At 37.1% G+C, this 25540-nt stretch overlaps 1 protein-coding gene across 1 annotated transcript in view; it reads left to right on the forward strand.

Annotated features, from left to right (window-relative positions):
• The window catches only part of TEX11 (testis expressed 11), a 197936-nt gene that overhangs the window by 121553 nt on the left and 50843 nt on the right, over nt 1–25540 (forward strand). Inside the window, exons 17-23 of the mRNA XM_041003384.1 lie at nt 8325–8410; nt 9154–9210; nt 13236–13276; nt 14454–14540; nt 16351–16421; nt 17859–17975; nt 24445–24517. Coding sequence (XP_040859318.1) covers nt 8325–8410; nt 9154–9210; nt 13236–13276; nt 14454–14540; nt 16351–16421; nt 17859–17975; nt 24445–24517 — 532 coding nt within the window. The remainder of the gene's footprint in view (nt 1–8324; nt 8411–9153; nt 9211–13235; nt 13277–14453; nt 14541–16350; nt 16422–17858; nt 17976–24444; nt 24518–25540) is intronic.

Raw genomic sequence — 25540 nt, forward strand, 5'->3', positions numbered from 1 at the left:
AATATTCATTGTGCCTCTGTCTCTTCTTTTGCTCTTGACCATTGTGCTTCTGGTTAGCAGAGTCTTCTCCTTGGTGCAGGTTTCTAAGCTGTGTCACCCACAGGTCTACAATGTGATTTTACTTATTGCAGTTGGTACACAGCTCTTTGCTTGAAGCCAATCGTGCCATGCCCTGGGGCAAGTTCCAGGTCTGGGTTCTTATGTTAGATTCCACCGTGGTCTCCACAGCCCTAGCTCCTGGCTCACCAATCTCCACCTCTTGTGATACTGTGCTGAGGCTGCACCGTTGTCTCTGCAACCTTTCTCCCACTTCTGGTTGGAGCAGGTCCCAGGATTAGAGAGACACCAGGTATGCTATATAATTATGTTGTTGGTGGTGCTGATCTTGTCGGAACCTGTTGGATGTTAGGTCTGGGTGCCACACGGATCTATTTTGACCCGTACAATGCCAAAGTCGGTATTATTTTTCCTGTGGGACCAGTGCAATCCACGGAACTCAGTGAGCTCTCACGAACTCAGCACATGCGCAGTTCACTGTTGTCTCCTGCAGTCCTAAAGCTATTGCCACAGTGTACAAAATGGCACATGACGTACCACCACTAGAGTTCTTGATCTGCTGGCCATAAGGTCTCAAGGCTACCCAGACCTGTCTTGGGTGGAACCTGTAGAATTCCACGTTTATGCAGTTCACTGAGTCAGAAATGAGTTCACTCCCAGCTCAGCGTATGCTCAGTCCTTTCCCTTGCCTTTGCCTCCTTACCCAAAATGGCACCCAGTTTGGCTCTAGGGGGCTGACTGGGATGTGAAATCCACCCTATTCTCGCACTGCCCATCTGGGATCTGCTGTGCTGTCTCTGCTCCTGGCTAAATCAAATAGACCAGCAGGACAAACAGTTCTTTTTCTGGATTTACCTCCCAAGCTCCCAGTGAAAGTTCCTTCCCACCTGGTTGCTGGTGGAGATCCGGCTACTGGTGGAATTCAGATTGCTGTTCGCTGAATGGCACTGGAGTATCAGTCACTGCAACACCACACCATTGTGTCCGCTGCTTTTCTGTGTCTGTGAGTCTCCAGGTACCCCCTGCTGTTGTTCTGTCCTTTCCTATTTTCTGGAATAAGTCCTCTCTGCTTCATCCTGATTAAATGTTTTTCCATACATTTAAACGTGTCCTTACCCTATTCTGCCATCTTGATTCCTCTGATTCTTTCTTCTGCCTCACTCATTCTATTATTTAGGCTTTCCACTGAGTTTTTAATTTACTATATTATGTGCTTCATTTCTCAGAATTCTGCATGATTTTCTTTCAACATTGCTATTTCCTTTGTAACATATTCCTTAAGCTCCTGTATGTGCTTCTAATTGTTAACAAGCTTTATTACGGTTTTTAAAAATAAGATGTATCCAACAGTTCCTCTTTGTTTTCCTCAGTTAACTCTGAGGTTGAAATAGGATTTTGCTCCATTGCAGAGGAGGTAGCAATAACCTTATTTATTATGTCTGTGTCTTTTCTTTTGCCCTTGTGATTGTAAATTTAATTAGCAAATTCTTCTCCTTGGGTCTGATTTTTAAGCTGTGTTATCTGCAGGGTTATAAGTCGATTTTACTGATCTGTTCAGTGCCTGATTCCTAATTCTTTGTTGTCCCTTGTGCCACTCCTTCCAGTGAGATTCAGTCCTGGGCTCCAGTGCTACACTCTTGGCTCACCAATCGCCAACCTTTGTAATTCTATGTTGCTGACGCAGTGTTGCCTGTTCAATCTTTCTCCCACTCCTGAATCTAGCTATATCCGGGATTAGAGAGACACTAGTTGTCCTAGGTCACAGGGTTGTCAGTGGTGTCCGTTATAGATTTTTTTTTCCCATTCCTTCTCTTGGCAGAACCTGCTAGCAATTAGGTCTAGGTGCAACCATCTATTTTGGATGGAGCCTGTGGGATGCTGAGTCATTATTTTTGTTGTGGTAAGACCAGTGCAATGCATTGAGCCGGGAGTGAATTCTCCCCTGGCCTAGCACGTGCACAATTGATTATTGTCCTTCCAAAACTTTCCCTCATTTCCTAAAGTGGTGCCTGATGCAGCACTAGTGGGGTCTGTGCTATGAAATCCACCCAGTTCCCACATTCAACTGCTTGGCCTCTGTCTCTCTGCTTCTATTCATTGTCAGATTAAACAAGCCAGCAGGACCCACAGTTCTATGGGTGGTTTCACGTCCTGAATTCCTTTCCATACTTGGCTGCCAGTAGAGTTCTGATCACTAGTGAAGCCCCAGTTGCTGATCTCTGATTGCAGCTTCAGTATCTGTTCACTTCAGCATGGCTCTGCTATCACTGCTGCTACCCTGTGGCCATGGGTCTCCAGGTGCCCCTGTACCATCAGCCTGACTTCTCCTATTTTTGGGGATTGTGTCCTCTCTGCCTCAGCTCAGCTAATCCTCCTCCATCTCATGCATTATTTTTTTTAAGATTTTTTTTTATTGGATAGGTAGATCTACAGAGGAAAGGAAAGACAGAAGAATTTTCTGTCCACCAATGTACTCCCCACATGGCTGCAACAGCCAGAAAACAATGTTAGTTTAGGTGTAATAAATACTAGCACCCCTGGTTTTTACTTGTAAAATTTTAGTAGCATATAGAATTAGGTAAAGTATAGTAGTAGCTGTGGTGCTCTTGGAATGGGTTTGAGTATTGGCTCTACCACTTGATAAGTGTCTACCTTCTCTGAATCTTAATCCCATCATTTGCAAAATAAAGATAATGACCAGCTCCAGGATTGTTACAAAAATTAAATGAAAATGTGATTTGTAAACCATAATGCTTGGGCTTGCTTATTTTCTGAGAAATGAGAACTTTCTCTCGTATGAGAACTATCTTCTTAGAGTAGTCTCATGATTCTTCTACTGCTGTTTTCAGCATTCTGTAGCAAATGTAAATTGATAAACATTCTTTTTAAAACATGTTTACTTTTAGGTTCCCCAATACAGAATTTTCTCATTTCTTTCTCCTGCCCACCTTGCACAAAGCACATCCTGTATCTACATCTGCAAAATATTACCCTTCCTTTAAGAATTCTGTTACCTAAAAAGCAGAATGATGGACATGTAACTTCTTGAGGAACTAAACTATTGTTACAATATAGGGGAAAATAGCAGAGGGGGTAAGAGGGAGGCAAGAAGGGGAAACCCTTGAACCTAAATAACTATATCATTAAAAATAAATATTTTTTTAAAAAGAATTCTATTGTTTCACTCAGTAAGAACAAAGTGCAGATCATCCAAACAAGAGAGTGGGCTAGATACTAGAAATATGCTCTCAAGAATGTCACAAGTCTATTTGAACAGATCAGCCATACATTAGCCATGTAAGACAGTATGAAGAATGAAGAGCAAATAACCAATGTACATGTTAAACACTATGACTCTCAGAATAGGAAGAGAGAATTGAGCACTGGAATTGATTTGGAAACTCTCTAGCCTAGGGAAACCCCTCGTTGGGCTTTGAAAAGAGTAGTACTTAGATATGTAAGATATTTAAGAACATCTTGAAAAAGATGGGATTATATAAACAAGGCCTAGGAAAAGGACTGTAGTTGGCTTGAGATATGCTGTATTTGGTTAGCAGGCTGTAAGGCTAATGTCTCTACCATTTCAGATCTTGTGGCTTACATTAAAAGCTTATGATACAGGGTAGGAGTGAAAGAAGAGATGTGGCCATATCATGAATATCTGTTAATAAATGACGGTCTATGTAAAAGTTGTTCTTTAGGAAAAGAATTTTGGCTGTGCGTGAGGAATTGAATGGGGAAAAATAAAGAACCATGACAGGATGAGAACCCATGGTAATAATCCTTTGTTAAACTGATAAGAGTCTAAGCAAGGCTGGTGGGAATGCCTTGTTAAGCAGGTAAACCATTACTTTCACTTCTCTTAAAATGAGCTACCTTGGAGAGTCAAGATGGTGGAATAGGGTAAGGACATATTTTAACAGAGAAACATTAGCCAATGTGAAGCCTAGAGGACTTATTCTAGGAAATAGAAGGGGACAGAATAATAGCAAAGGGGAAGACTGACAGACATGGGAAAGCAGCAGACAAAACAGTATGGTGCTGCAGTGACCGATATCCCAGCGCCACTCAGCTAACGGCGATCTGAACTGCACCAGCAGCTGGATATCCACCAGCAACAGGTGGGAAGGGACATTCAGAGGGAGCTCAGTAGGTAAACCCAACAAAGATCTGTCCGTCCTGCTGGTCTGTTTGATTTGACCAGAAGCAGAGACAGAGTGACAGGTCCCAGGCAGACAGTGCAGGAACAGGGTGGATTTCACAGACCAGTCCTCCCCCTAGAGCCAAATCAGGCACCATTTTGCATAGGGTGACAAAAATACTATGGGACAGGACTGCACATGCACTGAGATGGGAGTGAACTCATTTCTGACTCAGTGAACTGCAACAACATGGCATCCTATAGGTTCCACCCAAGACAGGTCTGGGTAGCCCTGAGACCTGACAGCCAGCAGATCAAGAGCTCTAATAGTGGCACATCAGGCACCATTTTGTACATTGTGGCAGTAGCTTTAGGACTGCAGGGGACAACAGTGAGCTGCACATGCACTGAACTTGGAGCAAACTCACTGAGCTCAGTGCATTGCACTGGTCCCACAAGGAAAATAATACTGACTTTGGCATTGTACCGGTCAAAATAGGTCCATGTGGCCCTCAGACCTAAGGGCCAACAGGTTCCAGCAAGATCAGCACCACTGAAGACTCCCCTGCAAAGGAGCAAAACCCTTCACCAACCTCAGAGTTCACTGAGGAAGACATCGAGAAAATGGGGCATACAGAATTCAAAACAATTGTTATAAAGCTTCTTATCAACAGCAAGAAACACATAATACAGGAGTTCCAGGAATTTAAGGAATATGTCACACAGGAAATGAATCAAATGAAAGCTGATATATCAAAACTGAACAATGCAGTGGACCAAATTAGAAGTACAGAGGAGAGTCTCCAAAATAGAATGAAGGAGGCAAAAGAAAAAATCTCAAAATTAGAAGATATTTTCTGTCACCAGGGAGAAACAAACTTGAAGCTGGAAGCAGAGCTAGGTAAATCTACAAAAAAAGCACTCAAGAATTGAAAGACGGGCCCGGCGCAGTGGCGCAAGTGGTTAAGGTCCTCGCCTTGCATGCCCGGGATCCCATATGGGCGCCGGTTCTATCCCAGCAGCCCCGCTTCCCTTCCAGTTCCCTGCCTGTGGCCCAGGAAAGCAGTTGAGGACAGCCCAAAGCTTTGGGACCCTGCACCCGCGTGGGAGACCTGGAAGAGGCTCCTGGCTTCGGATCGGCATAGCATTGGCCGTTGTGCTCACTTGGGGAGTGAATCATCGGACGGAAGATCTTCCTCTCTGTCTCTCCTCTCTGTATATCTGCCTTTCCAATAAAAAATAATAATAAAAATAAATCTTTTAAAAAAAAGAATTGAAAGACACAATTACAAGGTCAAATATAAGAGTTATAGGAGCCCCCAGAAAGTACAGAAATAGAAACTGGGTTTAAAAATCTATTTAATGAAACAATAAGGGAAAATTTCCCCAATCTGGAGAAATAATTGGGAAACAAGATCCAGGAGGGGCACAGAACTCCCAACAGCATTGGACAAGAGCAATCTTCACCAAGACATATGATAATCAGGTTCTCTTCAATTGAACATTAGGAAAAGATCTCTACATGTGCATTTGAAAATAATCATTTGATATATGAAGGAATGCCAGTTAAATTCACAGGAGACCTCTCACAGTAAACTCTATAAGCCAGAAGAGAATGGAGCGACATATTCCAGTTAAGGAAAGATGAAAGAATATGCCTCTTTCAAACCTACCTTACAAATGATACTTCAAGATGTTCTCTTGACAGAGAAGAGGAATAGCACCCACCAAAATCCAAAGACAAATGAGAAGAACATCCCCGTAAAATAACAGAAGACTAAATCAATGAACAACCCATGGCTTAACCTCATCAAGCAAACGTCATAGATTAGTAGAATGGATTAAAAACAAAGCCCCTCTATTTGTTGCCTACAGGAGACATATCTTATCAACAAAGATCCACGGAAACTTTATCTCATGAATTTTTATTTTTTTAATTTTCATCTCATCAGAACATGTTCTTATTAAATTCTTCACTGACTCATAGATCATACAGCAGCATCATTTTCTGCAAGAAGGTTCTTGATCTTCTTTTTTCATTTCTTCAGTGACACATCAGTCATTCAGTAGCATGTTAGTTAACTTCATCGCAGTTTTAATTTCCATCTTCTCTTCCTGTTGTTGATTTTGTTTTGTGGATTTTCATTTAAGGGGATATACAGTAACTATGTAATGGAGACTATCATATCCAGAGATGAGGATACAATGCAATATGCATCTCTACTTCCAGATCAAAGGTGGACTCCCAATGAAACTGTTAACTATGTCTTAACATTAGGATGGTGGATTCTCTGCCATTGTTCATGCCCACAATGATGTGTGTTTAAGAAGAACTATAATGCAGTAATGATACAGGGGAACTCAGTGTGGAGAGGAAGGAACTTGGGGAGGGGGTAGGAAAATCCCAGGGCCTATGGAACTATATCATAAAATGATAATAATTAATAAATAAATAAAATTTAAAAAATAAAATGAGCTACCCTATCTTTCAATCCGTTTGTAGCACTTTTCCTCCTTTCCTCCCCCCAACTCCACACAAGGAAATATTCTGGGATCTGAAAACTGAAGCAGTCAGGAAGAGAATTTCAAGATTCCCAGCAGCTCTTTTCCTATTTCTTTGCTGCTTCTTTCTTTCTCCCAATTTCACTCTGAAGTGATGACTTCGGAAGAGAAGTCGGAGATGGGAGTAGGGGATGTCAGGACAGGCTAATATGTAAGCTAATCATCCAGGAAAGCAGGAAAATGAATGACTAGGGAAGTGTGCTATGTTTTCCAGTAGCATTGAGGCCCAGATTTTTTCAGTCACATTCAAATAAGGACATGCTGGCACAAGACTCAGCAGAAAATCATACTTAATCAGACTTGGGGTTTTGCCAGAGGAACACAGTAAAGAGGGGAAGGAAGATTAAAGAACAAGGGAATGGTTATGATTAATTTCTGTGGAATTGAAACTGAATGCAGAGAAGAACATTAAGGAGATGAGGGACAGTGAAAACCATGTAGCATCAATGACTTGAAGTTCTTACTGTCTAGAAAGATTACTGGAGTCAGGCTCTATTAGCTGGAAAGTTTAAGAGTCATGGTCAAAAATGGAACATGGGAAACTGTGGCCTGAAGTGGGGCACAGAGTGTGAGAAAAGAATCTAGAACAGAAAACAAAGTGGCACTGCCTCTTAGGGTCATTCAAGTGCTGATTTGGTACAATCTGGGAGTGAGTGCCTCTTTAAATTTCACATACTAGATGTGTCACTTGCCTTACCTAGTTCACCATAGTCTTAGTCCTTAGAGTTCAGGATTGCAGTGATTAGTAATGAGAGTCTGGAGAATGACTCAAGGGATGAATAGTTAAGGTAACTGACAGAGTAGAATTTAAAAAACTGAGAGGGCAGGTTGAACTATCAAGCAATGAGAAATGAACTGAGAACTGGTAGATCACAGCGACGATGAAGGATAATGAGTAATATAGTCTGATGGCAGGAAATTGAAACTTGCAGATTCTAAGATAGAGAAAAGGACGATACTGTTAAAATGGTAATGAATAGCAAGGACACCTACTCCATCTCAAGGCCTAGAATTGAGATAGTGAGGCCAAAACCAACCACTGTAGCACCACCTTCAGTGGCAGCAGTGTGTTCAGCAGAAGCCTACATTTCCATTAAAGCAAGGATGTATACAAAGCTTTCAAAGAAGAGGTTGCTTGTAGAAGAAATTTTTCTGCTAATGGACTGCATTCCAGAAAGCACTGTGGAAGGACTGGGGGAGTGTCAGAGAGAATGGACAGAACTCTTTGGTGATTATAGTGCTGAACATGAGGGTTATGTGATTTGCTTTGGTTCTTTTGATTGTTGCGACTAAATGGGGATAAAGAGTATATTAGGATTAGTTCTAGTGGATTCAAGGCAATGATAAGGCTATGTTTATGTTGGGCAGGTAGGGGTTTCTGGGATTAATGTGAACTTCTTCTGTTTTTGTCAGTAAGTTGTGTCTTCATTCTACCATCTTGTGGTCACTTTTTAGAGTAGAAAATATGTTTATATTTTTTCTTATACAAGCTGAGCAGGAATTTTAGATTACATGTTATATGTGTCACTTTGAGATGTAATTTATTGTGATTTGTTCCTTTTAGCATGGACAACAGTTTGTGGCAGTAAAGGCTTTGGAATATTTGGCCCACTATTCAGAAGACCCACAACAAGTAATTACATCTTTAAAGTAAGTCACTCAGAGCCATAGAAGTGAAAGGATTTCATCTGTTCATCTTACTTTGAGGTTACAAACTTTTATCATGCTGGTGAGATCAGTGCCTATACTATAACAAATGCTCCTGTGAAAAATGAAGACCCAAAGGGTTCTAGGGTAGTTGGTATTGGTGAGGCCACACTTGCAAAGAGAATCGGAGTTACAGTAAGAAAACAGACAAGGTCTTGAGATGGTTGCTTGCCTTAAGTCATCTAAAATCCATTCAGGACACGTGGTATTTTCTCTAGATATTTGGGATTTGGAATTTTACCAACTACATTATTTTGTCAGTTTGTTGTTATGCTACCAGATCCCTTAGATGAATAATTCTATACTTTGTGTAGGACCCAAGACCAGTGACAGACTTTTTGATAGAGAAAGATGGAGACTTGTATAACATACTTGATGTTCTAGCATTTGATTTGGGATGATTATGTGATCTGTGGAACCATTTAAGAATCTGTTATAAGCAACACTTTGGTTTTTAAATTCTTTTATTAAATGCCATACTCAAAATTATAAAATCAGTGTGCATCCAATGCAACCATTAAAATAATACAAAAATCCTTAAACGAAATAAGATTAATCTCCCTTTTACTTCTCTTTTCTCAGTTCTGTTTCCTAGAATAATCAAGGTTAATGATTTAATGTATTTGCTTTCACGTGTAAGAATCACTTTCTGTTTTATTTATACACCTTATGTATTTATTATACAGGTGTTTGTTTCGTATTGTTGTTCCATATGTCTCTGAACTATCAGATCCTGAAGCTAAGTAAGTTATTTCAACAGAAATGAAATATTAAGCATTTTTAAAATATACTAGTTTTCAATATAAGCCTTGAGTTGAGAGATGGATAGTGCAGTAGGTCAGATTAGAATAAGTTTTGGGACAAGTCCTCCTAGATTCATGTACTGGTTCTGCTACTTATGTGTAACCTCAACCAAATTTTTAAAATTTGGGGGCATCACTTACACCATTTGTAGAATGAGGGTAATAGTACAGAGCTCATGGGATTGTTGTTATGACTCAATGAGTTATGTAGTCTAAAGAGTAACCAGAGTATTAGGTGATATATGTAAAATTGCTTAGAGTGTTTGGCACTTGAGTCTCAGTAGTACTACCTATGATCTAATTATTAATATTGCATCTGTTTCTGATTTTCTTAACCAAGGATTCAAATATATGTATATCTCTTTCTCATGTGATGTATAATCTGGATTATACATATATTGCTGATTCTATCAGCTTGGAGTGAAATGCTTCTGATAGGTTCATGTAACATAAGATAGCAAAAACTTAACATAATATGGAGGAATTTGGTCACCAATTTTCCTTTTAAAAAATTAAGCAAAGGAAATGAACAGACATTTGTTAAAAGAACAAATTCAGATGGCTAATAGACATAAGAAAAAGTACTCAGAACCCCTAGCCATTAGGGAGATATAAATGAAGACCACATTGAGATTCCACCCAACTCCAGTGAGGTTGGCCAACGTTCAGAACTCTACTAATAACACCTGCTAGCATGGATGTGGGGAGAAAGGTATCCTCCTCCACTGCTAGTGGGAGTGTAGGCTAGTACAACCACTATGGAAATCAGTATGGAGAGTGCTTAGAGTACTCCAAATAAACCTGTCATATGACCCAGCTGCCCACTTTTGGCAATATATCCAAAGAAAATGAAAACTGCATATGAGAAAGGGATGTGTAATCCTATATTCACAACAGCACAGTCTATAATAGCCAAGAGATGGAAACACAGATGCCTGTCCAAAGAGGAGTGGTTAAAGACACTGTGGTACATCTATTCTGTGGAATACAATTTAGCCATTAAAAAGAATGAAATTATACCATTTGCAACAAATGTTCCCAACTAGAGGCCATTATGGGAAATAAGCCAAACAGAAAAGGACAAATGCCATATATTCTCTCTGATATACCATGTCCTACTTAATGAAAAAGTAGGAGCAATGGGCACAGGCCCTGTGATAAAAGGAGAATATGGCAGCTGATTTGGTGTTGTAGCAGAAGAAAGAACAGAACAAGCTGGACAACTACCTCAAACGATGACCGCAAAAAATGTCAGTGAGTGGAGCCAATGGACATTGGGAGGGTGACATCATCCTTGGGTTGGTGAAAATTGGCAGCATTTCAGAACTATCCAAACTACTTGGACAGAACCCTTGAAAATATGCATACATTGAGACTCTGGGTTGTTAAGAGGTGGCAGTTCCTCATCCCTGAGTACTGGAAAGTGTGGAAAGTTGTGAGGGTTTTCCCCCTTTGTCTCTCCCTTTCCCCCAGAAACAAGAAGAAGAAAAAGCAAATGTGAAAGCAGTGAGTTCACCCAAATTTCCCTATACCACGTAATCATTATATAGATATATTTTTTAATTAGGCAGAGGAATACCATATAGTCTCTCTGATATAAGGCAGCCTTCATGCAAAATCTAAGAGCAATATCCGTTTCAATACTGTTTTGGCTGCAATCCATGGGTTTTGATATTTTTGCTCTTATTTGTTGTACTTATTTCTTCAAAATAGTTTCTTTTATTAAATTCTTCATTGGTTTACACATCATAAAGTAGCACCATTTTCTCCAAGAAAGTCTTTTTGTATTCTGTTTTATTTCTTCATTGATACATTGGCCATTCTGTAGCATGTTATTTAACTCCATGGTGTTGTAAATTTTTAACTTTATTCCTGTTGTTGATTTTGTTTTATGGCTTTTCATTTAAGGGGATGTCTAGCAACAGCATAGTAGAGACTTGCATATCCAGATGTGAAGATGTGGTACAGTATGCATCTCTATTTCCAAATCAAAGGAGGACACCCTTTGAGACTGTTGGATGTATCTTGACAATAGGATGCTGGATTGTCTGTACCTGCAATGTCAGGACACACTTGAATAGCAGATTGATGGACTTAAGACTGCTTATGAAGACTATACTGTTGTAATAATATGGGGGAGATAAGTCGGGGGTAGCGAATTTGGGAGGGGATAAGGGAAATCCCAGAGACTATGGAATTGTATCATAAAATAATATTTTTCTTTTTTCCTTCTATTTTATTTTTTTACCTTTTTTATTAATTACATTGCATTATGTGACACAGTTTCATAGGCACCGGGATTCCCCCAACCCCTCCCTGTACTCTCCCCCCGTGGTGAATTCTTCCACCTTGTTGCAGTATTACAGTTCAAATCCAGTCAAGATTCTTTCATTGCAAACATAGACCAAGCATAGGGTCCAGCATCTTATTGTCCAGAATATTCTATTTTTTTTTAATATCCTCACATCTGGATATGATAGTCTCCATAACACAGTTACTATATATCCCCTTAAATGAAAACCCACAAAACAAAAGCAGCAACATGAAGAAAAATACAAAATTTATAGCATGAAATTAAATAATATGCTACTGAATAAGCAATGTGTCTCTGAAGAAATGAAAAAGGAAACATTTTTTTAATGAAAATTCAAAAAATATCAAAATCCATGAGATGTAGCAAAACAGTATTGAACTGGGCATTTATAACACCAGGTGCTTACAAAAATCAAGATATCTCAAATAAATTATCTAATAATTCATCTCAAGTACTTATTTTAAAAATTGAACAGGAAACAAGAAATGATAAAAATCACAACAAAAATAAATGGAACTGAAACTGAAAAAGTACAAATTGCAACAACAAAGGGCCATTTTTTTCAGATGAGCAGAACAAATTTTGACTAGCAAAGAAAAAGCATTATTAAAAAAGCAAGTGAAATTGGAGATGAAAAAGAAAACATTAGTAAACTGATCTCTTCCTCCTGAACAGATCCTTTGATCATTTTGTGATGTCCTTCTTCATCTCTTTTAATATTTTTCCATGTCAAAAACTCTGTTGTGTAAGAATGGCTACACCAGCTGATTTTTCCTTTCCGTTAGCCTGAAATATCTTTTTTTATCCTTTTCAGTTTCCACTTATCTTTGTTGGTGAGATGTGTCTCCTGTAGGCAACAGATAGATGGGCTTTGTTTTTTGGGGCTTTGTTTGTTTGTTGTTGTTGTTGTTTGATCCAGTCTGCTAATCTATGCTGCTTGATTGATGAGTATTAGTCATTTAGTATCAATAGGTAGTAATTTAGTCCTGTCATTTTAGCAATGGGCTGTTCATTGTTTGATTTATTCTTCTTCGTTTTTTTTTACTCCTGTCTCTATTTTTATTTATCTGACAAAATTTTTCTTCTCCTTCACTTTTGAAGGGGAAATTTTCATGGAACCAAATTCATGATTGGTGGATTTTTTTCCTCTAAATATTTTACATAGTCCATTCTACTTTCTTCTTGTTTGTCTAGTTTCTTTTTTCCTCTGTTGGCAAAGTATTTTTTTCTCCTCCTTTGGCTTCCTTCAGTATTTCTCCATATATTTCTTCTTACAATTTTATACAATTTTACAAATTTATACAATTTTATTTTAAACAAGGGTTCTAATCCCCAGTGTTTAAAAAAGAATTACTGGGGTTACCACCTTCTTCCCAAATTCTGTGATTCTACAATGTAAAGCCTTTTTAATCATTGAAATATTTTGCTAAAAGCAGGAGTAGATACAGAAGCATGTGAGGGCACTGGGGATGAATAACTGTATCCTATGGAGGGGAAACAGTGTTAAAATGATAGATTGGGACGTTGAACAACAAACTTCCTAATCTTCGGTTTATTAGCCTAGCTCTCAGACAAACCTAGTGTCTCTTTATAGTTATTTTCTTTAATAAAGCACTGAAACAATTGGAAAACTCTTTTCTTTATTTTTTAGAAAGAAGGAAATGGATAGACTTTTGGCTTGCCTGAATAGAGGTAAATATGTCCTTGGTTATTTTTCATTCTTCTCATTGCCTCTGTCCTCTATTGAATTCTGCAAGCACATTGAGCCCATTGATTTCAACCTTATGCTTGAATTAAGCTTCAAGCCTCATGCTCCTTATTAATGTTTGCCACAGGAGTCTGGTGTCATCATCCACAAACAAAGATTGTCGTCACGAACATTCATCTCCAAAACACTATTTCCACTGTCTCTGTTTCAATCTGTATTTTCTTTCCTTCCATCTATCCATCCTTCCTTTCTACTTTTCTAATTGCCACTAAATCCTAACCAACAGGTGAAAAAAAAATCAAAGACAAAGAAAAATGCCCTGAACGCTGCTGGTTTTTCATGCCTTCTGAAGTAAATTCAGATTATTCTGCCCTTCTGTCTGCCCAAGTTTGTGTCATTTCCTCTGCTAATAATTCCTCCCTATCTCTTCTTCCAAGTCAATTTCCTAGCCACATAAATTTCTTCTTCACAGGATGTCTTTTCTGCTAACACATCTTCCCATTTCTACTGCCCATGTGCCTTTTTTTCTTGAATCTAAAGTACATCAAAAGTCCCTGACATAGAAACTGTTATATTTATTGCGGTACTTTGATTTTATACCTCAAATACATATCAGTGGAGTGTTCAACATAGTAAAGCAGTTTAAAAGCCAAAACTTTTCAAAAGAGAAAACTTTACTGGTTGGGATTTTTAATTCTGAGAAAGTAAGGTATACGAAAAATCATTTCTGGTGATGATGGCACATTCTGGTTCTGTAATGCACTTGCTGTAGAAGGTTAGTTCATATTATCCCAGCCTCTTGATACTCTTCCAATTTTTAATCTCTACTCTGTCCTTTTACTGATTGTTCCTATTCTTTATTTCCGTACATGTAAATCATACCTTTCTAACTCAGGTGGTCAATGATTGCACTAATTAAAATTGTGAATCTTCCCAAAGACTTATTTGTTCCTGGAAGTTTGATTAAGTTTCTTGGAGCTTGGTAATGCTTTTTGTCATTTAATTACCTTTGATTGAGCCCACACACACATACACACACACACAAAAAAAAACAACTCTCTAAACTCATTCTCGTGTGTGACTGCATTTAAAATTGAATTAACAACTTTGCTGGAATATAAGGTAAAAGACCTCAATATCAAATTTTCCTGTTTAATGCAGCACTTGTGAAGATTGCTCAGTATTTTCGTGATGGAATCTCAACTTTGAATACAAGAATCAATGAAGCTCACTGGTTTCGGAAAATAGGTAAAGGAAAATTCTGACTATGAGATATGTAGTGGGATGCTGAAATCAGAGGGATGTAATTTCAGTTTTGACTTTCACATGTAACTCTGATACAGAGATAATTTGCTTAACTTCAGTTTCATTATAAAAACAAAATCAGTTATACATCATGTGGTTATCAATAGTTTTATATGTACAATGTAGGTACTCAATGAGTTTTCATTTTATTTCTTTTTTTATAGAAATGAGGTTGAGAATAAAATGATAAATTATAACTTAAGATCCGTAAGATTTTATCCTTAAACTTGACCTAAAATGCCTGATTTTTCTCTAAATGTGATTCACCATATATGCAACAATGTGAATGAATCTCTTAAATATGATATTGAGCAGAGAGCCACGCATTAGAGTTTTGAATGTTTCAACTTATATGAGGATACTTCAAAACATTCCTGGAATATGGAATTTGAAAGATGTATTTATGTTGGCACAAAAAATATGCTGAGACCGCTATGCAGTTTTTTTATAATGTGCATTTTCCTATAAATGTGGAAAGAAATCTCATAGATTGTAAAAAAAAAGAGTATATATATATACACACACACAAAACTAATTTATTTGTAGTGTTGAAAGTTAAGAGAGTGGTTACTCTTGAAGGACGGGTTGGACTGAAAAGGAGGGGAGCTTCTGACTTTCTGGTAACAATCAAGATCTCACTTGAACTTGGTGCTGGATGCTTTATTTGGGTTACTTTACCTGCATTTTATTTCAGTTAGAAAGATTTTTTTTTTAATTGTGGAAACCAGGCCTGGGATTATGTAGTGGGTTAAGCCACTGCTTGCAATGCCTGCATCCCATATTGGTATAAAATCTAGATACCTACACCCAGTCTACCTCCGTCCTAATGTTCCTGGGAGGTAGCTGATGATGGCCCAACTCAAGTACTTGGGTTCCTGGTACCCATGTGCTGGACTAAATGGAATTTCTATCTCCTGGCTTTGTTCCTGCCCAGCTCTATTATGGACATCTAGGGAGTGAATTAGTACATTAAAAAAAAACCTCTCTGTCCTCTCTCTCTTGCTGTCTCATATTTCTCTCTCTCTCTCTCTCTCGTTCTTTCTTTCAAACTGATGAGAAAATAAAATTGTGGTGGCAGTTACTACAGTGATAAGTATGGAAGAGCAATTAGCATTGTCACAAAATGGACTAGTTCTATAGGAACCTTTTTCTGCTTTATGAAATTTACAGAGCTCTAGAGCATAGAAAACAAGATGATCTTTAAAAAATTAAGAAACTGAAGAAACTAAGTAAAAAAAATGAAGTATAGAAATTTTAGTGACTTTGATCTCTGGAATGTTTGAAAAGCTATTTTCCTGCTTTTACTGAATTTAATTTTGATTTTCCATTGTAAAGATCATGCTGAATACTGCCTGTGATGGTTTCTTCCACTAATGTTTAGAAGATGTGAATCTTTCCAACAACTTTCTTCAACCTATTGTTTGCTGAATTTTAACTTGCTTTAACCATTTCCAAATGATGAGCATCTTGGGTAATCCTCATTTGTTAGGTAGATTTGTGCTCATTAAGAATTCTTATTATATGTCCCCAATTCTAAAAATATTTAACAGTAGATCCGTTGGTCTTTGGCCTACAATTTAAAAATAAAAGTGATAGGAATCTCTAAATTCATCTGCAAAAATTTTCTCTACAAACCTAAGGTTAATATTTTAATGAAACCCTATATTAGTATATTAATATTAATATTAAAGAAATAGGTAATAGAGACAAAATATTAGATTTTCCTAAGTGTATCATTTCATGTTATTTTCAGCTTGGAATTTAGCTGTGCAAACTGATCTTGACTCAGTGACAATGAGAGAATTATTCGTGCTTTCTTACAGGGTAAGTCTCTTCTAAGCTTGTGTAGGACTCTGACCACTATCACTGTAGTAAAGGGTTAAGTATAGAGTGGAATGGCTTTTAATCTAGAAACATGTGATATATGTCTAAACAGAAGTGATCTAAGGAGATTGGTCCCCATTGAATATATTGTGAGAATCTGAGGTAACTCTCCCCGTACTAAATCTCACATGCATTCATCTTGCAACCTGAAGTTCTACCATTACAAACTTTTTCCCTTTGCAGTTGAAAGGATTTCAGTCTCCCAGATTCACTTACTGAAATATAAGTATCCTTGGGAGGGGGAAGTACTCTGAAGTGGTTGCCAATTCCCAACATGTTAGGAAGGGTTACAGCAATGTGTCTGTAGGAATATTGAATAAATAGCTGGGGATAGCCGGGTCTGAAAAGAAGATAAGCAGCTTAGGCCTTCTTTGCAACTTTTTGTGGAACAGATTCTTGTGGTAGTACTTGTGAGATTTTTGATTTCAAATTATTTAAAAATACTTGGTCGTTTCCAAGGTAGAACTTGAAATGCCAATATTAAGGTGATATGTTGTTGAAAGAATAGAAGAGGTTATGGAAGCTAAAGAATATCCTTCATGCACATTTAAAAATACACCGTCTGATGTGCTGAGGCCAATCAAATGCTGGAATTTTAAAGCTGGAACAAACTTTAGAGAGAATATAACACAGAGTATATAAACACAGTTACCCAGTATTATTTAAGCCTAGCCTGAGACCGGAAGCAGTTAGGTGTCTTAAAATGCTGTCGATTCAATGATAATGATTGTGATCACACAGAGTTTTAGAGAACTTAAGGAATTGTCTTTGCAAGTTAAGTTATAATTGCTCTGTTCATTAGGTGAAATAAGTTTTGGTTTTGCCATTTATAATAGCACTTGTAGGGCTGGTTCATAAGAATTCAAGTAGCTTGGAGTCTTACTTCAGTCCAAGACTGGGAGTTCTTTCTAAAATCAGAGGGCATGATTTAATAATGAGGTTATACTGAATGCCTGCCAAGGCTTGACACTGTATTTTTCAGCCATGACAATATATGTATTAATTTCAGCTATATGCAATACAAAGGGTAAATCTGCTTACCATGGGGAAATCACTTAGAAATTACAGTGTAAACTAAGAAATAAATTACTAGATAGAAATACAGGGGCAGATGAGAGCTCTTATCACTGCAAAAGATAGGAAACTATGAAGAAATGAAGCTTTTTTATCTCTGGGAAGGTGCTTCAGACAATGCAAAGCAATATAGAATTAAAACTGTAAATCAGTGTTACAGTCAATGTCATTTTTATGGTGACATGTGCTTTACCAGCTGAATTTTCTCATTCAGAGATGATGTTGCTGATTTTCATTTTGATTGTTTGTGTTCACCTGACAAAATCTTCACTATTCATTGATGTTCTGGTTATTTCTTATCAGCTGTCCCTGTTTTGTCCTTCTGATCAAGTAATTCTGATTGCACAGAAAACATGTTTAGTGATGGCAATTTCACTTGATCTAGAAGAAGGAAGACAAACTCCAGTAACTTCTGAACAGGTAATCTGCAAACTTCAAAGAAAAGACTGCAGTTCAGTGTGCTATGCAGTATTTTTGCCTTTCCTGATGCACTTCTTTTGATTCTATTGAGAGAATCCACTCGTCCATTTGAAATCCTTGATTTCAGAAGTTTGCAATGGCTAATTTCTTCCTGAGCAAAGGTTACATTTTGCTTGTCCTCTGTTAAGAAACTTGAAGAACTCTTCCAAAATGTCTCATCCCTAGGAATAATCTTTCCTAATCTAATCTTCTCTGCCTCCCTGTGATTACCTATGAGGCATTGAAATGTTTCCTGTACTTTTGTTTCCTTTCATACACTTTCTAAGGAAGAACTCGTTTATTTCCCCAGTTTTGATGGCCATCTGAAATTACTTTCTTCACTTGTTTCTCTTCACTTACTCACTTCTGCTTTCTTTGTTGCACATCCATAAATATCTTATCATTAACTCAATCTTTAACAAGTAAACAAACTTCCTTACCTTTACTGAATTTCTTTCTGAGCTTCCTTATCCCCTTTAGGAGCTGTCAGTGCTTGCAGTCTCCAGTACACTAGATCATTTGTTTGTCTTTAGCTCTTTGCAATCCTTCTTTCTGAGAAATTTTTCTACAAGTCGAACCTCCAGCATTTTTGTATGTTTCTAGCTCTTCTGCTTGGTTTCTACTACCTACTCAAGAAAACTCACTTATTTTTCATACCTGTCAGCTTCTCTTCTCTCCAGTTGGTACAAAATCCTTGTTACTTGGGCTTGGCGCGGTAACCTAGTGGCTGAAGTCCTCGCTTTGCACACACTGAGATCCTGAATGGCTGCTAGTTATAATCCGGACCACATGGGAGGACCCCAAAGAGACTCCTGAGTCCTGGCCTTGGGTCAGCTCATTTCCAACTGTTGTGGCCGCTTAGGGACTCAATCAGCAGATCGAAGATCTTCTTCTCTGTCTCCCCTACTCTCTGTATATCTAACTTTCCAATAAAAATAAACTATTTTTAAAAAATCCTTGTTACTCTTTGTTTCCTCCTGTTAATCTCTTCTTTCCTGTTATGTTTTGGATCTGGAACAGATTCACACCAGATTCTGCCATTTTGTTTCTCTTTCTTTCATTTCCTTATTGAGTTCAACACAAACAGCATTTTGAGCAGCAACTACTCCACTAGATATATGAAGAAGAAAGAGTGCTTGTCCTTAATGAGTAAGAGGCCTCTTTTAAGAAGTCTTTCCATTTTAAAAGATGATTTAAAAAATCCACCTGCTCATAGCAAAACCAAAAACTTACAATTCTTAACAAATAAAGGTAAGTTTAATTCCCAACAGGGGCATTTGTTTTGCTCTAAAATGATAACATTATCTTGTCTTTGTATAGTGTTTTTACGTTCTAAGAAGTTTTTCCTTTTCAGTTGGTAGTCCTGATGTTGTTAAGTTTGGTTTCTCAATGATTAGAGATCAAAAATTCTTAGTGAAATTTCAAAAACTCTGAAATACAGTCCTTAATCATCCTATTTGTTTCTAACTGTTCTTTTTAGTTCTGTGTTCTTTTTCTTGAACATCTCTGTTTCTAAGAACTCTCTAACCTCGTAACCCTTATATAATCTTCCTTACTTTTGAAAGTATGTCTACTTAGATAATTGAAGATGTACTTCTGCCTTTCAAGTATGATCCTTACGAATTAAACTGTGATCCTGTCTCTAAAGAATATTTGTTTAAATTCTGTTATTTACATCTGCCGACTGTTCTCTTAAACTCTTATAAATTGGGGTATTTCCAAGTAAGTAGATGATGAAGGAATACAGATAAGCCACACACACACACATTATCCTGATCCCCCTGTGTATGAGTTAAGGGGGAATGAGTAATGCTTAAAAACATAAAATGCTTATGATTGTAATTTTTCAAGGAATTACATCTTCTTCCTAGAACAGGGCTGAGTAAACTACTGCCAACTGCACAGATCAGGCCCATGACCTCTTTCTGATTTCGCATTTTTAAAGAATTGTAAATGGAAATAAAGAAAAATAGGTACATGAGAATACACGTGTCTGGCAAAGTCTAAAGGATTAACTGGCCTTTTACAGAATTTTTCCTGTATTTTTAATAGACTTACTAAGGTATCAGGTATACCTTAAAATTCACTCATTTAAAAGTACAATGTAATGGTTTCAAGACTTTTCTCAAAGTTGTATAATTATCAGAAGCATTTTAGTCATGCCCTTCACCAGCTCTACTTTTGTCTTCTGACTTTTTGTCTTTTGTATTTCTGGATATTTAATTTAAATATCATCCTACCTATGTCTTTTCTGAGTGCCTCATTTTATAGATCCCTAAATAATGCTCTCAGCATTCTTCATGTTGTAACATGTGTCAGTATTTCGTTCTCTTTATTCCTGAATAATATTATGTTGCATGGATAGATTTTTTAGCCATTCAGCATTCATTCATAGACATTTGAGTTGCCTCCAAATTTCGACTGTTAGTAATAGTGCTGTGGTAAAGATTCATGTGCAAGTGTTTGAATGGACATATGTTTTGATTTCTTTTGCATACATGCACAAGTGTTGGATTCATGAAGTATGGATGTCTGCAGATTATTTCTGCCTGTTATTTCTTTTAAGCTTTTACTTAAATAAAGTAAATGTTTTTTGTATTATCATTTGCTTGAAAAGCAATGAGAGAGAGTAAGAGAGAAAAAGGGCAGGAGAGCATTTTTCCATCATCTGGTTCTCTCCCCAAATGTTCACAACAGTCAAGGAAGACCAGGCCAAAGCGTGAAGCCTAGAAATCCATCCAAATCTCCCTCATGGGGGGGGCAGGGGTCCAAGCACTGCTGCCTCCCAGGTTGTATTAACAGAAAGTAATATAGGAGTGGAGGAACCAGGACTTGAACTGGCATTCTGATATGGAATGCAAATGGCTCATACAGTGGCTAAATGTGCTACACCAGAAACCTGTCCTTTACACGTTATTTAAATGAGTGTTGGAGGATGAGTGTTGTGGTACAAGGTGTTAAACCACCACTTGGGCTGTCCATATCATATATTCAAATGCCTGAGTTCAAGACCTGCTTCCATTTCTGATTCACCTTCCTATTAGAATTCTGCTATTAGAATTCCTATTAGATTCTGCTTCCTCTCATTCTGAGAGGTTCTAGCTACTGGAGTTAGAGATCTAGATGGAGTTTCCAGTTCTGGCGCTCCCTTGGCCTGGCCCAGCCTAAGCTTTTGTAGGCCCGCATTTGGAGAGTGAACCAGTAGATGGAAGGTATCTGTCTGTCTCTATCATTCTACATTTCAAATAAATAAATCCTTATAAAATTAAAAATAATTTAAAAACTAAAGTTTGATATTGAAATCTCCAGGTTCTATTTAAATTGCTTTTTTCCTTCGATTCTATTTTTGCTTTGCATAAATTGGGACACTGTTCTTAGGTAAATATGGAATGTACTTCAGAAAATTTCCAGGAAATGCAATTAAAAGACAAGATGGTTGAAATCCATGTAAAATTTTTTCATAGTAAACACTTCCATGAATGTCACTAGTAATGTTTTTTGCTTCAAAGTTTATGACTGCTATTTCCGTTGTTTGTAGAATAGAGTTAACATCTTTTTAACGTAGGGTGATGGTCTCTACTACCTTTTATTAGATTGTTTAATCCTGTCAGATTTAGTGTTACAATTTTTGTGGTTTAATTTAATGCTGCCATTTTACTTCTTTTTCCTTATATTTTGTTCTTGCTTTCCTCCTTTTCCTGTTTGCATTCAACTGACTGTTTTGTCTTTGTAACACTTCGGTTCCTCTCTTTCTACACAATACTTACTGTTTTTTATCTAAGTGGTGTTTTAAGATTTACAATATAGACCGATTCACTAGGATCTTCGTTAGATTATGAACTCAGTTTGAGCAAAATATAGGAACATTGCTCATTTTAGCTCTTTTTTCTCCTCACCTATTTTGTTCTATCATGTTATTACATCTATATGTATTTCAAAGATAAATAATATCATTTTATATAATTTTATGTATTAAAGAAACAGAGAAAGTAGGAAGGTACATATGATTTGTTAAATTAACTGTATTATATACCATTTCTGCTGTTCCTCATTTTCTGCTATGTATTTGAGCTATTGTTTCCTTCCATTCCCTTATTACAAAATAGCCTTGTTTCCACCTGCTTCTTTGAGGCTGTTACTGTGAAGTGTATTGCATTTTATATATTAGGTGGCCAATAAAATGAGGCCACTTGAAAAAATGAGCAAATGGAATTAAAATTAGTTAAGTTTATTTTAGTGCAAAATTTGAAATGTACACATTTAAGGGGATCTTCAAAAAGTTCACCGAAATTCATATTATGAACAAAATAGACAAAATGGGTTATACCAAAATAAGCCTGTTTTTTTAAAACCCATACTTTAATTACGTTTTTCTATATGCTTGCTGAGCCACCCTCATATTGATGTCATTTTTTCTTGCTACGTTCAGATTTTTCTCTTTATCTTTTAGCATTTTGACATCGGCATTGCATTTTTTTTTTTTTTTGCATTTATCCTGTTGGGATTCTTGAATGTGAAGATAAATGTTTTTTGTTAAAACTGGAAAGTTTTGACATTAATGGTTTTTCGTTATTTGGGTTTTTTTTTTTTTTTGGCTGCCTCTCTGTTCTGTGCTCTTAGCAATATCAGTATTTTGGTGTGCTTAATGGTATCCTACATTTTTCTGAGTTTTTGTTAATATTTATTCATTCTTTTTCATTCTGCTCTTGTTTCATAATCTCTGTTGCTCTGTTTTCATGCTTGGTGATCGCTTCTTCTCCCAACTCAAATTTCATGTTGATACCCTCTATTCAAGTTTTTATTTCCGTTGTTATACTTTACATTTCCAGAATTTCCATGTGATTCTTGTTATGAGTTTATCTCTTGAAATTTTCTATTTCTCAAGCATTGTTCCTTCTTTAAGTGTGGTTTCCTTCAGGTTGGTTTTTTTTTGTTTTTGTTTTGTTTTGTTTTGTTTTATGTACAAAAGACAAGAGCGTTTGTTTTTGTTTTTTTAATTGGGTGGGTGTATTGGATAATTCATTCAAGGAACATTGCCTATTGCAACTACTGAAGCCTATACCCTTTTTATGTTGACAGAACCGCTGGCGGTGCATATTGAAACACATTTCTCAATCAGATTATGTTGGTTTGAGCAAATGTGGTAAAAGCCAAGAACCCTGGCTGAATTTTCATGGGTGGCTACTGTAGAGCTGCAGCTGACCCAATTGCTTTTCTGTAAGCAAACTAATAAGAGAACAATTGAGAGCCAACATTATTTTCTTAGTTCTAAACTTTTTAATTCAAACTTTTTAACACACAAAGTGTACTTAATTACGGTGTACAATGTGATGTTCAGTGTGAGATGCAACATTCTATCCTTGGCATGGTTGAGTTAGAGCTTTTGTCCTGCAAATGGGCTGGATAGAGGGAGAAAGCTCAGGCCTCCCATTGTGCTTGTTATTGGCAGTAGAAATTCTACAGGGCAGACTTGGGGAGGATGAGAAGCACAGTCAGTCTGTCTTCCCTAGGAATCTCTAGCCTGGGAGCTAGATGTTGCATTTTCTCCTCCTTCTCTTCTTCTCCTCCTTCTCTTCTACTTCTTCTTTCAAGATTTATTTGCTGCTATTTGAAAGATAGATTTTACAGAGAGAAGGAGGGACACAGATCCTCCATCTGCTCGTCCACTCCCCAAATGGAAATGGGCACAGTTGCTGGAGCTGACCCAATCTGAAGCCAGGAACCTCCTCTTGGTATCCCACATGGGTTCAGGGGCCCAAAAACTTGAGCCATCCTCCACTGCCATAAGTAAGTAGCTGGATCAGAAGTGGTGCATCTGGGATATGAACCAGTGCCCATATGGGATGCTGGCTATTGTAGGCAGAGGAATAACCTGTTGAGCCACCATTCCAGCCTCAGTGTGTCCCATTTTCTTTATTGGATCCACCCTAAGTAGAGTTTACATTGCACTGAGTGCCAAGAGGAGATTAGCGATGGTATCCTGGTAGTGGCTCCAATATCAAAGGCTTTTACTCTGCTTACTGAAAATTAGTAGATGCCCTGGTATAAATGTTTATTTTCTGTATATCCTTAGATCAGTTTCCTGAGACTATATGATTATGTTTTGTAATTTTTCACCATTATGGTTATTTTGTTGTAGAGAAGGCCTATGAAACTCTTTTACACTACCATTTTGGAAGTGTTTTTCTTCTGTTCTAGATTACTAAGGAAACTGATAATGCTCAACATTTTCTGTGCAATCCTAATTTTCTTTGGACAATAGGAAAACTGCAAATAGAGGTTAATATTTCTGTATAAATTCCAAAATGTTTAAAATATTTGTAGCTGCTTATTATTTAACTATTTTAATGACCATAGTGTGAGATTACATAAATTTGCTTCAAGCTCTTTTTTGTTGACACTAATTGTCTTATTGTATTGTTGCCAATAGATCAGATTTTTGGCACGTGCAACTGAGCTGCTCGATCCATGCAGAAAATCCTGGAATCTCCTGAAACAAACAGGTAAAATGGGAGCTGGAAATGTGGTACCACAGTTACAAAGGGACTTTAGAATCTGAGTAACCATGTCTTTGTAGCCAGAAATTTGTGCCACTGAAGTACTTGATCACTCACATGATTCTCTGAGAACTGTTTGTCCTCATTGACTTTTTATAATGTCATAATATATGTTATTAATGTTAAACATATAATGTTATAACATTATACCTAAAAGATATAATGTTAAGTATAAAAATAAGCTCATTACTGTATGTGACAATAATTCTACTAGATTACTACACTTGGTATCTAATTTAATCAGACTGTATTTCAGACTGTGGAGTCTTGCAAACTGCGGTCAAGATATCAGATGTCGTTTTGAGATTTGCTTATTGTTTATAGCCCTTATCTATACTTTTGAGAAACAACAGTTTCTCTAATTACTTTTTGTTGAATTCTTTATTCTGGTGCAGGGTTAAGTTTGTGGTTATAAAGAAAATTGAAAGTGTAAAAATTAAAATGGAATGTAAGAGGAGGAGGAGGGAGGGTGAGCGATAGGAAGGCTGTAGCGGCTTGTATCATTATGTTCTTAAAACAGTATTGTGAAATTCAAAAAAATATGGCAAAATTGAAGGAAAGAGCGGTTTGAGGGGAAAATGAAGGGAGACAAGTATAGTTATATTAGAATTGTATCTGAAAATATGAAATCATCTTATCAATAACACATTTTAAAAACGAAAATTCTGTCATAAGAAGAAATTAGATCATGCTAACTAACACTTTATTATGAAATTATCAAAGAGTTGTAAACCTTTGGAAAATGTTTTAGTCATTAGCATTAGTAGCAGACTATTATTAAGTTTATTTGGACATTTTTATAATGTGTACAGCTCTTCCTGTCTTAGAAGTGTTTATACTCAGTGGATATTGAGTTGAATTAAGTGCCTTTTCAGACTCTACATGGATAGTCTGTCTTTTTAAACTATTACTATATTAAAGTACAATAATATGTTTCCCAAAACTTTGTCTTCATTGCACTCCTAGCAT

The sequence above is a fragment of the Ochotona curzoniae genome, unplaced genomic scaffold (assembly GCF_017591425.1).
Source record: "Ochotona curzoniae isolate NIBS_2020 unplaced genomic scaffold, NIBS_Ocur_1.0 contig_1274, whole genome shotgun sequence".
Taxonomy (NCBI): Eukaryota; Metazoa; Chordata; class Mammalia; order Lagomorpha; family Ochotonidae; genus Ochotona; species Ochotona curzoniae.